The following is a 12,980-nucleotide window of genomic DNA, read 5'->3' as shown; positions in this document are numbered from 1 at the left end:
CGTCAGAGGGCGTCCCGTGGAGGGGGTCGGTCAAAGGTCGTCCGTCGCGCTAAGTTCACTTGAAATGGCAGCGCCGGCGTAAGTGAGACGCACGCATGCATTGCAAGGGGGGGCAAATCAGATACCCCGTTAATGTGGCTACAGAGGAGAGGACACCCTCATGCTGATCTCAAATCAGAAGTGTGTCCCTGCGAAGGGCACGGCGCCCCGCTTAATGTGGCTAAATGACACCTGCACGCCGGGAAGGACTTTGCTCTTTTTCGGAAGGTGTAAAAAAAAAAAAAAAGAAGTCAAACGCTCTCCGTGGAGAAGCAGCGAAGCATTTGCACCGTCGAGCTGCAAGACACGGCAGAATAGGAATCCTCTCCCGTCTTTTCAAATTGAAGACGCATCATTTTGGTTTCCGAGAAAGGAAAAACAAAGGAAAAAAGGAAAATTCGTTTCATAACATCATATTGTGTTTAAAATACAGGTTTGCCTATAAACTTCTTCACTGTGGATAGTTGGAGCGGTAACCGATCGTCGCCGGTGCTGCCAAGGGATTTCTTTCGGCGATTGACGGAGTAGCTGCTTCCGAAAAAGATCCCACGGTGCTTCTAAACCTGGATGGATCAGATGGATCAGATCCTCATCCATCCAAGCGAGGGGGAACGCAGCGGTGATGGTGGTCATGAAGAATCCCAACAAGCAGGGGCGTTATTGACCGCGGCCGGTGGTCATCCATCAACCGCGGTCGCCTTCGGGTCAATATTGCTCATATCAAAGTGTCAGCAAAACACCTTCGCGCATCAAAAGAGAGAGAGGAAGTGGAAGACGAATACCCTGCACGTTGGCCGGGAAAATGAGACAACACGATGTGAGGAGGGAGTTCCCCGAGATACCAGACAAGAAAGGCGGCTCTCGTGTTGGCAGAGCTTTCGATGGAAAGGGGAAGTATCGCTCCACAGGGCCGACCTTCCTCCGATCGCAAGGTCCCGCGGCCGGTTAGCACGGAATGGGTGAATGCCGTCCGGTTAAAACGGCGTGGTGTAAAAGCTCCGGACCCGTGGAGAGCGCCGAACAGTCCGGAGGCCCGGCAGCAGAGCCGGGAAGGCAGAGCAGTTTCACAGAAACAGGAGGGCGGCCAAGAAGTCCGGGTTGTAATCTCCGGACACGATCGGCGCTCTGGATCTCATCACGCTCACAGACAGTTGGGTGGCAGAAGACGAAATAACGAAACCCAAAACAAAACTCTGGAGACGGCATGACTTTGTGTAAAAGCCGCGAAGTGACGCAGAAGCAACCGGAAACCAGACGGTCTCAGTCAGACGCCGATGGTTTGGAATGCGGCGACAGCTGGTGGACTTGACTCGCGAGGCCCTCTTGTTCTTATTCTTTACTCTTTGGGGTTTTTCCAGGAAACGCGATGTTCTGCAAGGGACTGTTTTAGATGGATTTCCACCGACTCGGCGATATTGGACAAGAAAACCCAAACAGTCCAATGCATTGGCTTCAAACGGGCCTCGTGTCTCTTTACGGCCCGCTTTCTTTCCGTCTTTGAATTCTAAAAAACGATTCTATCGGCCCTCGTGCCCTTCAGTGACAAAAAAAAAAGCAGTCGCAGCGGCGGCGGCGGCCATGTGTGCGGCCCTGCGTGGATCCGCGGGTGAGTGGCGAGCATATTGCATGTGGTCTTGCTGCGCGGAAAGCAGCTTGGGGCTTCGCAGGGGGTGCAGTTTGTTTTGACTGGTTAATAGTGCTTCTTTGTCTTGTTCCGGTCCCGGCGCCCCTTTTTGCACTCGGGCCAGCCTGTCATCGCTCGGCGCTCCCTTCACCCGCTGCACGCCTGGCAGTACACCAAACAAGATCACTTGTGGCATATTCCGTATTAGTATGCTGAGGCTTGTCGGCGCAGGAGGTGGTTCAGGTGTGTCTTTTTGCTCTCTGTCAGAATAGATGTGCCTCTATTTTAGCCTCTGCAGCCGAAAGGCGCCAGTATTCATGCCTAATTGTTTCAATCCGGGCTTTTATTTTCCAAACGAAACGCTATTTCTTGTTTTGGAGACGGTGACTGTAAATCGAGCGGATACGGGGCGGCCGCGCGGACCTCGACGGTACGCCGAAATAATCACATCGTTATAAAATATCAGCTGGATTTCACTTCCATCGATTAGGTGTTCTCTCCACTTAAACCCGAACTCGGCCAAACAAAGATTGTAAAACGATAACGGCGCTACTTCTGTCACGTATTTGTATTTCTGCTGCTGTCACAGAGCATCCTAACGCACGTTGTCACGAGCTTCGTGTTTTTACACTTCGAAACAACGTCGAGACGCAGCGTTCATGCATTCGTTCCTGATCTCCACCCGCAGCCTCTCCTCAGCCTGGAAACAATCAGCGATTCACCTTCTCGCTCGCACCTGGTTTACCGTCATGGCAACACATCTTGGCAACGTGGTGAACCTCCAGCACGTCTCCTGGAGGAACCTCACTCAGACATGGAGATAACATGGACACTCCACACACACTAGCACTATGATAATACCTGTTTCATTGAGTTTGATCGCTGTGTGCGTGTGTGTGTGCGTGTGCGTGTGTGTTTGTGTCTGTATCTGTGTGTGTGTGTGTTTCCCCCCTGTAGTTTTGTTTATTCCTCGTCTGTGCTACGGCCCAGACACACACTGACGCCAACTGAGTCGGGCTAAAAACACCGACTGAGTTAATTGACGTCAGCGAGATGACAGAGTCGATGTTTTTTTTCTTTTCTTTTTTTTTTTTTTTTTTTTTTTGGATCTATCTGGAGTTCGCACACAATAATGCGGCGGCGTCAGCGCCGATGTGGCCGGGCGGTAAATTGAAGATGAGTGGAGCCGCGGCGACGCCACCTTTAGTTGCCATTAAGGAGACGACCGATTTCATATCACGTCCTTTTACGTTCTCCGGCTCCTCCTTGGCTCCGGGGTTTCTCCAGAATCTGGTACGACCCACAGAAAGCGAGAATATAAGTCTGATATATATTACACGTCTGTTCCAATCCAACATGGCCATTCATCAGAGAGGCTTCCTGTGACAGGCCATCACCAGGCTCCCAGACAGCTCAGCCCGCCGCCGCCGCCAAATAGCCCCTGAAAACAATATCTATATATTTATTACATTTTCACTCAATACCTGCCCCGCTGTAAAACAATCTCATATTTAACAATCAACTTGCCTGTGTTTTTTTTTTCTTCTTCTTTTATTCCCTCCATCACTGTTTCGCGCCACATCTGTCTCGATATCTCTGCCTTTGTGCGTTTTCCCCCTCCACGCTTGGTTTTTTTTTTCCCCCTTCTTTTTTCCTCGTGGGCAATTGTTCGTCTTTTCTATCTTTCTCTCTGCCTTGTATATCGATAAAATTGGATTTTTCTGCTCTCCCACGGAGGACAATCAGGGCAGCAATTGCCATCTCATAGCGAAGCTTCACGGCGAAGCTGTGAAAGGAAGAAATACAGGCGAAGGAGCATTAAAAACAGTAATGGCTTCTATCTCTATATCTCCTCCTCTGCCTCTCGCTCGCTATCTTCATCTCTCTGCGGTGTGTCTCGTCGCCTCTCTTATCCCTTTCAATCTCCTGCCCTCGGTCTTCCTCTGCGGAGGACGACGCTGAACACGCCGGCTGGATTTCGGTGTTAACATTTGGGATGTAAAGAAAGCTGGAAAGATGCGGTCAGGCGCTCTTCATCTCGCAGCCGCTTGTCTTTCCTCTCCCTGATCCTTTCTTCCCGTCGGCGCGTCCTCGCTTCCGCTTGTTGTGTAACCGGTTGAAGACGGCGTCGGCCGCCGAGGTCTCTCCACTCGGCGGTTATCTCGCCGCACGGCCGGACATCCATTTCTGCGGAAAAGAAAGAGGAATCCTCCAGCGGCGGAGTGAGTGGAACGCTCGCCTTCGTCTTACAATGACAGCGCCGCCGTGTCATGGGGGGGGTTTTAAATACGCGCTGAAAAATACCGACGTTTCCTCTCTGGCCGAGCAGAAAATCCTCCTGATGTAATTGACCAGTTGGTGAACCCGTCGGCGAGGCGGAGATTCCCCCGTCTTAGTGAAACCCACCTTAATGAGGCGTAATGAGCGCGTCCGGCGTTACTTCCTCAACGCAATCACGGGGCTGAACTCGCTCCATAAAGCATTTTGGCTTTTCTGGGCTGCAAACTTACTTTGAAACAAACCTGATCCGTCGTCATTTCCGAAAGCGTCGGGAGTCGGCGCGACGCATCGGGTTCCCGCCGGCTCACAGGTCGGAACTATCACGCGTCGTTACGTAACGGGCACTTTTGCATCCAGTACAAATCCTGCGGTTTTTTTTTTTAATCCATCTATTCCGCATCCACAAAGTAAAAGATGTCCGGTCTCCCCGCGCGCTCCTGAGTTATTATGTGAAATGATCCAGACGGCGCAGTTAAGGTCCATCCTGGACCATTTGAATCGATTACATCGCGGCGTGTGACATGACTGTCGAATGTTGCGCAGCAGGTGAATTAGTGTTTGAGTTACAGCGGCGGGGAAAAAAATGACAAACCCGTTTTGCAAGATTGGGGTGACTTTGACCTTTGACGACCTCGTCCTCCTGGCGTCGGCGGGCCCGGGTGGATACGTGCGCCGGGTGTCGTGAAAACCCCCGGCGCTGTCGGACAGACGGCCCGAAAACAACGCGGCCTGTCAGCCGTTAGCGTCATCTGCTGAGGGAAGACATCAAATCCTCTGCTTTCTAATTGAATTCGGAGAACTTGACAAACAAGCGCGAGCGAGCTCATTGCCAGAGATATGACCGGCTGTTTTTGTTTGCGTGACACATCACTGACACATCCTGTCACATTTCAGCCGACGCATCGGTTAAAAACAGAAATCGCAGATCAAGCCTGGATGTGTCACGCGCGGCCGCCTAGCGAGGCGCTCGTCCACACACTTCCACTCCCTGCGAATGAACGTATGGAGTTTCACGTGTCTGCGGTAAACTACGGTGAGGAGACAGGACGCTCAAACATTTTAACAGATATTTTTTCGCGAACGTGTTTTAAATAATCGCAGAGTAAGAAAATAATATCTCAAAATTGGCCGAGGAGATGGTTGTCATCGACTTGATCCATCGGTCGGAGGAGGGTCGGCCCTGGACCGCTCACAAGGGCCACAGAGATATTCAAGCGTTCACCTGTCACTCGCACGCCTGGACAATCCAGGGTCTGCAGCGAAGCTCCTGCGTGTGTTTGGACCGTTGGAAGGATCCGGAGAACCCTGAGGAACCCACGCAGAACATGGAGGCTCCACGCCGGAAGGTCCTCGTGGGGATCCAAGCAGGGACCGTCTATTTAAATATACACTTATTGTACGAAAGCAGCGGCATTTCTTCACGCGGCAGCAGCAGGAATCAAACCGGGGACCTTCCTGGACGTTGCCCATCGTGAAACGTCGGATTATTTTGAGGAACGGACATTTCAGAGCCGTTGGAAGTGCTCGAGTTCAGGGGCCCTTCAACTCCCGCCTGCGTCGACTTATATTTCCGAATATCCGTTTTATTTTCCCTCCTCTGCGGGGCACGGAGTCTTATCTTTTTGCACGGTAAAAGTGCAAAACAGTCGTTGCCACGTGCGCCTCGCACCCATCAACCTTTGCTCTCCACTAAGTCATGTGTTTTTCCCCCCTTGCCTACTGTTTTCCACGGTGGGTTCCTTCCCCTTTAAGCCCCCTGCTCTGCAGCAGATAAGGGGAAAGAGTCATTAGTATCAGCACTTATTTGTTTTATTCATTAAAAATGAGATCGCACCACCAGCGCCGCCGCCACCTCCGAACCGAGCAAGGGAAAAGTGTTGTGATGCCGCTGCCGTCGTCGCCATATCGCTGGAATGCATTAGCGGTAATGGCTTAATTTGTCTATGACACCCCCAGCAACATTTTGTTTGGCTTAAATTAGCTAAAAACCTGGTGGAAAGCGTGATGGGTAAATAGAAGGGGAAGTAAACAGACATCACGTTTTATTCTCGAAGCCTCTCCGCGCACGTTTAGATAAAGATGGTGTGGTCGAACGCGGCGTTTGCGGTCAAGGCGGAGATGTTTTTGGGAGCTCGCCGAGCGCCGTCCCCCGTCCCCCGTCCCCCCCCGAAGGTTACAGCTTGTCCCCAAATCAGTTGGAGCAACAGCGGGAAACCTCAAATTGAGACCACTTAGTAATCACACAAATTACATTCTTCTCATCCGCCCGGTGGTGAGCCGGGGTTTTTTGTGCATCACTTTTTATCTCTCCGCTAGGGTGCGAGCGGGATTTAGGAGGGCGTGTTCACAATCGCTCTCATGCTTTTGTATGTTCGCGCCGCGTGTGTGTGTGTGTGTGTGTGTGTGTGTGGACGTGCGTGTGAATGCACATGTGGTATTTGTATTTGTAAGCGTGTATTCCAAGTGGTCTTTGCAATCACAGTTCCACACGGCCTTTTGTCCTCCCAGATGGATTAGTGCGCTGATTAGTGCCAGCTCTGCCATTTAGGCAGGTATTATTACCTTACACTTAGTATTCTAGACAGGCCCAAATCCAGCTCTTTCTGCCTCCCCCTTTCTCTTCCATTGGTTCTATCCTGGCACCCAGGAGAAGTCTTATTCTTCCGTCTTTAGCGGCCCCCAAAAATCTCCTTTTAGGCTTTTTATCTGCGAATAAGCCACTCTCCAAATCCTTTTTTCTCAGCTCTTGACAGTTTCTTTGTCCGAACCGAAAAGCGCCGGGTTCAAGGCCGAGGGGGCGCACATGCAGAGGGGCTTACAAGTTACGTCTTAAACTTTACACGCACTGTTTTGTGTTGCAAATTTCACGCACCAACACTGCTCCACAGTGACAAAATTGAATTTTTTTTTTTTGTATCCTCATACATTTGAACCGTGCAATCGAGGGGCCGTGATACAGAGTCGCTGACGGTGTTTACAGTTGGATGCGTTCTCACAAAGAATTTAAGCCGTCGGTGATGCTCTATCCTTTCATAATGAGCTCAATGAGTTTTTTTTTCCAGCGCTCTAAGAATGAGTTTCCACGGCCTTTCATACAGCAGAGCTGCCGCCCGTAGATAGTTACAGTTTACGTTAGCCGTGAAGTCCTGTTTTCCACAGACTTCACCAAGTGAGATTCAGTTTCCAGGTCTGAATGCAGATCTTGTTGTTCGGACACGAAACCCCTTCCTCATTCGTAACGAGACGTGCAAACGATCGCTTTCTTGTTCACCATGCAAACTCCGCACGGAAATCTTCTTGTCGTGGCATCTGACAAGTTGAATTTCTTCATTTTAAGACGTTTCAGGCCTCATCCCAGAGGCTTCCCAATATATCTGCCAGGGTTTTGGCGGGTCTGGCTATGGTGGCTTGTCGATGTGCAGAAGGGAGGTGTAAGGGGGCGGTTTCTGCTGATGGGGGTGTCGTTCGTTTGAGCAAAAGAGCAACTTAGTGGGATGACCTGGACCGGAAGGAGTGAAACCTGTTGGAGCACATGAACTGAGACTCGTGGAGGTTCTAGTTCTGGTGTCGGGTCTTTCCTGGTTGTTTGGAGGGTGCGGAAGGTCCTGCTCCGTCCTGGTATTGATCCAAACACGGCTTTGTATGGTTGTGAAAGGTCGTGTCTTAAGCCTCCTCTGTGCAGAGATGGTTTTTCTGTTTGGACATAGATGGCTTTTTGACTCCTCTCTCCAACCATCTGTCGGACATTGCTGCTTTCAAAGGAATGTCCTCCAGGTGTAGGTGGACCCTTGTCATTTGGCAGGCGCTTTTATCCAAAGAAACGTACAGTGGAGATGCTGGGGATTGAACCCAGGACCTCATACCACTGAGCTACAAGTTCACACAAGCTAAACGGGGACGACTGCGCCGCCCCAACTTGTATGTCTTGAAATTCGTGACTCACATCGATGGCTAATTCAGACCTCCACTCAGGATCCATAGTGTCCATCCTTGTGTGAAGGGGCGGAGGTCAATACTAGCTTGGATCGAGGGAGGGGCGGCTCAGCCTCTTCAGATCGTACGTCCAAATAGAAGCAGACAACCGTCCACTCCCAAATTCATATCAACAAGCAAAGCAAACTCTTCATTTGACCTCACAGCATGTTTGTGGTCTGTGGGAGGACACGGCAGATGAGGAGAATATGAAAATGTTTGGCTCTGAGGCAAAGACTAAGCCCTGCAGCACCCTGCCGCCTTAAGCTAGACTTTTTTTACCGTTGCACCATGCAGGTGTTATTCTAAGTTCAGTCCAAACTAATTCAATCCTCATCGACGATCTAATGAAACGTAGAATGAAGGATATGTACTCCCCAGAATATCAGCCTTCTCAATGTGTTGAAGCAGACTTGTATGTTACACGCCTTCAAAATGAAGCTACTCACAGCAAAACCGTGGTGTAAAAGGAGCCCATCTCAGTCCTCCACGTCCCGGTCGATCGGTGTCAAATCTTATCGCCGCAACTGGGCCGGTACGGCTCCTCATCCGAGAGGCGACGTTAGGAAAAGGAAAGGTGGCCTGAGCTGAAGGAGCTTCAAGAAACCAAGCAAGTGGGTTTGCCGGGACTAGAAGGATGAACTACGCTGAGACTCTGAGGGCAGCCTTCGCACATCGGAATAGGTCGCACCCGAAGGACGATGGAAAGAGGCAGAAGTTTCGCCCGTTGTCAAGAAGTAGCCTGAGCTCGAGCCGAAGAGGTCGGTGGAGGCTTCGGGACAGAATGACGGTGCGGTCGAATCCAGCCTGCGGAATCGCGGCGCGAAAACCAACGCAAAACTTTCCGAATGAAATCCGTAACACGGCAAAACCTGTCCAAATGAAGAAGACCCATATCTTGTCGGCGTTGTCATGTCCCCGTCTTGCTGCGGCTCTACAACACGTTTATTGATCTTTTCAGCAGTGCAGCTCATTCCCATTGATCGTTTCTGAACCATGATGAAGGACTTCCTGACTCGGAGTTAAAGTTGAGATAGATGGGGCCGAAAGGTTCGCATTTGTCACATTTCTATTCTGGCCGGGCGATCAATCACTTGTTTTTTTTCTGCTTCAACACGGCAACCGGCGATTAGGAATACATAACTAAACAGGAGAGGTGGCTGTTTCTTCTGTTTTACAGAGATTTTCTCACTCGTTTAACCCGAGTGTTGCTTTTTCTGTTGAGTTATATTCATAGTTAAGTTAAACGTACTGCTTAAAAGAGGTTTTCCAAAGTGAGCCGTAATGCTCGTTGCAGCCGTGATTTAAAGGAGACAAAGGTTTCGGATGCCGGCAGGTGAAATGTATGGCGTGTTATATCCCGGCCAGCTGGACGGGGAAGGACGGGCCACGAAAAGGAGAGATAAGGTGGGAAAATCACAGAGGACACAAATGAGATATGATTTTTTATTTTTTTTTTCCCTGGGAGGGGAAAGAAGAAACGGGGCAGGAAGCCGAATGAATGGGAAAGAGAAGTCGCGGCGCGAGAGCGTGGCCTCAGAACCTCCGTTTGTTTTGGCTCGCGTTGGCTGTTTGCGTCGCCTCGGCTTCCGCGGTAATTACATGAAAGCTCTTTTAATTCGTGTGTTCAGGGAGTCATGAAGGCTCCGGGAAAGACGAGCCCAACGTGAAAAGACCAAAGTTTGGGGTTGCATCACCAGCTGCTGCTAATTGAGACGCTTTAATATAAGCTTTTACAGGCCCTGAAAGGACCAGGAAGCAAAGTGCAGTGATTGACTCCATAAGAGGGAAGGGACTTAAAGGAAGTCAGCGCTCATCCCCAGGCGCCAACTACTAATCTTCACTGCATCTTCCTGCATGGAAATATCCATCTTCACGTTCTCCGCACCCATCATTTGATTAACTATTATGTATCTGGAAAGCAGCCCAATGGAAGTGACCCTCACACTTTGCTCTGTCAAGACCTCCATAACACACTCGTCATTTGATCGTAAACATGCGTCCCGTTTCCAAACGGGCGGCGAGGAGTCACGGGTGTTTGAGGAAACCTTCTTCAGAAGCTCTCGTCCAGGCCGGGCCGACGGGTGGTCTGCATCGTGCACGCCAGCGACCCCTTGACCTTGCAGCCCTGCTGCCGGTTACTACAGCAGCTTTCTTTTGTTACAGGAAGAGTTCAAGCACACACACACACACACACACACACACACACACTGATAAACAGCTGGCTTTGAGAGAAAGGTATTTTTCCAGACAACAACCTGCTGCTGAAGAGTCTTGTAAACTTCCTTTCTTTTAAATAAAGACCAGTTGTTTGTTTGTGTGTCAGACCTGCGAAGGCTCGTCGCCTTCACGAGATCCGGCGTCTTCACGCCGGACGAACCCAAACTGATCAGCGTCTGCGTCTCAGCCGGTAGAGCGGATGTTCCTCCGTTCACAAAGTCGGCGGTTCGATTCCCGGCTTCTCCGATCTGCATGTGGAGGCGTCCTCGAAGTCGGGTTCAGGGTTAGCTCCGCCCCCGTCGGCGCGTGAAGGGGCAAACGCAGCGGGTTGGAAGGTATTTTGAAACCGCCAGGTATGAAGACGATATGCTGGCAGTGAGCGGTCTTCATACCGGGACTATCATTGTCTTTTATCAAAGTATCTTCTGCCTGGAAGCTCGTACCCAAGCCATCAGCGTCCTCTCCCATTGAGTCCAACTCAGATTGGAAAGTGGTTGCCAACGGAGAAAGACAAGCCAGAGAGCCACTCTTGCGTTTCAGCGAGGGATGAAGGGATGTCGTGAATGTCTTACTACTCTACTAGTGAGAGCCTCCGCAAACACCTCCACGAGGGTTTTATTTACCTTTTCTTGCCTTGATCGCATCAACCTGAGCGGTAGAAGGAGAAAACATTGTTTAGACTGTGGTTTTTGACTGTGATTGTCCTTCAGCTAATGTCCGTCTCTCTCCAAATATGTCCACAGAGTGCTCACTTCTACAAGGTCACCACCGAGAACTACCATAAAGCTGCGGACGAAGTGAACGGCAAGTTCAAGTAAGTTCAGCTCCTTGAAAATAGATCAAAAAAATGATAGCACAAAATGAACGGCCTTTATTTACCACCCAAAAAAAAAAAAGCAGACAAAAAATTGTCCAGTGTGTTCCAGGGTTTTTTTGTGTTGTGGAAAAAGTTTGCATGACCTTTGAATGATGGTCACTCTCGGAGCTGCAGCCTTCATTCAGGAGCTCATACGTCCGGCTTCGTAGTGGATGTTGCGCTCACGTCTGGCGGCTGACGGGACTTTTCTTCTGCTTTGAGATCATCTTACGATTACAGTTTAAAAAAAAGAAGAGGCATAATATTTTCTGTCGGGCTGCTTGTGACCCGAGTCAAGGATGCTTTTCAGATCATCTGAAATATTAAAGGTACGGAATTTTCCCGCAAGAAAAAGTGAATCGCTTTTTGCGATGACCTTGTGAGTGGACTATGATCCGATGGTTGAGAAATGCAATATAAATATCCGCTCTGTATATCCGAAGTCAGAGTAGAAATACTGCAAGATGGTCGTCCTGTAGCCCAACATCAGCTGCTCTTGTTATTCCGCTTATTAGCGAAGGTTTGCAATAAGCGACATGTAGGCAGTAATGGGTTTAGCTGGTATCCCACACATATATGTAACACAAGAACACGCAGGATCCCTTCCCATCACTGTTCCATCTGTCTTCTTAATAAGAAGCCATTAGGCTCCATAGTAATGTAGGGAAAGTGGATGAGGAGCCTGCAAGAGGTGGGGCAGAAATGGGCCCTGGCTAGCAGTTCTCCTCTGGGGAGGCTAGGCTAATTGTGTTAGCTTGTCATTAGCCAGTGCTAACACTGGGATCATTGTCTCCCTCAGAAATGCGGGAAACTGATTAGCGTAGCCCACGGGGGCTTTAGCGCTAGACTGGTGGAAGCTAGCTGAGACTTCCCAAATCACATTAAAGAAGGAGAAATCTCGGGAATAACATTAGAGCTCACTGTGGGTGAGCGACGGGCTAATGAGCTACAAGTCATGAGAACCTTGCCTTTGCGCCGAGAGATGCGATTGGCCGATCGGATTAAAAAAAGGTGCATTAGGAAGGCGGCGGCCGGACCGCGGCGGTGGCCGGGTAGAGGCGGCGAACATCTCCGCCCGCATCTCCACCGTAACGAAGGAGGTCTGGTGTTACCAGACACGGGCCGGGGTGCGTCGGGGGGATCGGAGGAAGGGGTTAATCGGATTCAACGGGGGCTTATTCGGTCAAAGCTTGTTTACGTGCCTTCGTATCGGCTCATTTTGGGACCGTAATTTGTCGAAAAGCTCTTCCCCGTCTCTCCTCTGACTGAGATCCAAAAACGATAAGATCCTATCGGCGGCCTCTGCTCGATAATGAAAGGAAATATTTTGACTTGTGCGGGCGTTTGATTTGAAAGTGTCCCCAGTGATTACAGAAAAACAAACCCACATAGCCGTCCTTGATGGAATTAGCAATTGGTATGCTGGTATGAGGATGTTATGAAGAGTGGAAGATGACATCTTTCTTATTAGAATATCTTCATTTTCCACTCAGGCTGGCGTGAGTGCCACACTACAGATAGCTATAGTGCTCCGGGGATTGATTAGTGTTACAGCATATATTCTGTTATGGTTCGGAGAGAGGAGGATCACTGGCACAAGGAGAGTCTGCCAGGCATGTGTGTGTGTGTGTGTGTGTGTGTGTGTGCGTGTGCTTAAGCAAATATAAATTAAAAAGCCGTTGAGCAGAAAGAGGTTACCAATGTCAGATCAATTATCTCTCGCATCCCGCGGGACAGAATTATTACTTTCTCTAATGTTACCTGACAGAAGAACGCTCGGCTCACGGTCTCGGTAGCGTTTATATAGGTTTGGAACATGTCGTTTTCAACCTTGGTACTAATGACTGCATCTTCAGAAAGAGACATGAGAAAAAGGGTGGATGTCGCTGAAGAAAATGAATGAATAGTTGTAATCAGAGGCAGGTGAAATTGGAAAACAAAAAGATGCAGCGTTGTTTATAACGCATTGTAAAGTGCGTGTCATCTCCA

At 49.8% G+C, this 12,980-nt stretch overlaps 1 protein-coding gene across 7 annotated transcripts in view; it reads left to right on the top strand.

Annotated features, from left to right (window-relative positions):
• The window catches only part of chchd3a (coiled-coil-helix-coiled-coil-helix domain containing 3a), a 78,004-nt gene that overhangs the window by 48,190 nt on the left and 16,834 nt on the right, over window positions 1-12,980 (top strand). For all 7 annotated transcript variants that reach the window (XM_086147314.1, XM_086147313.1, XM_086147312.1 and 4 more), the window contains one exon: window positions 10,879-10,949. In XM_086147314.1, coding sequence (XP_086003440.1) covers window positions 10,879-10,949 — 71 coding nt within the window. The remainder of the gene's footprint in view (window positions 1-10,878; window positions 10,950-12,980) is intronic.

The sequence above is a fragment of the Fistularia commersonii genome, chromosome 5, assembly GCF_037954325.1.
Source record: "Fistularia commersonii isolate RoL2024-O1a breed Wild chromosome 5, RoL_Fcom_v1.0, whole genome shotgun sequence".
Lineage (NCBI taxonomy): Eukaryota > Metazoa > Chordata > Actinopteri > Syngnathiformes > Fistulariidae > Fistularia > Fistularia commersonii.
Note: the sequence above shows the minus strand (reverse complement) of the source record. Positions and strands in the feature narration are given on the sequence as shown.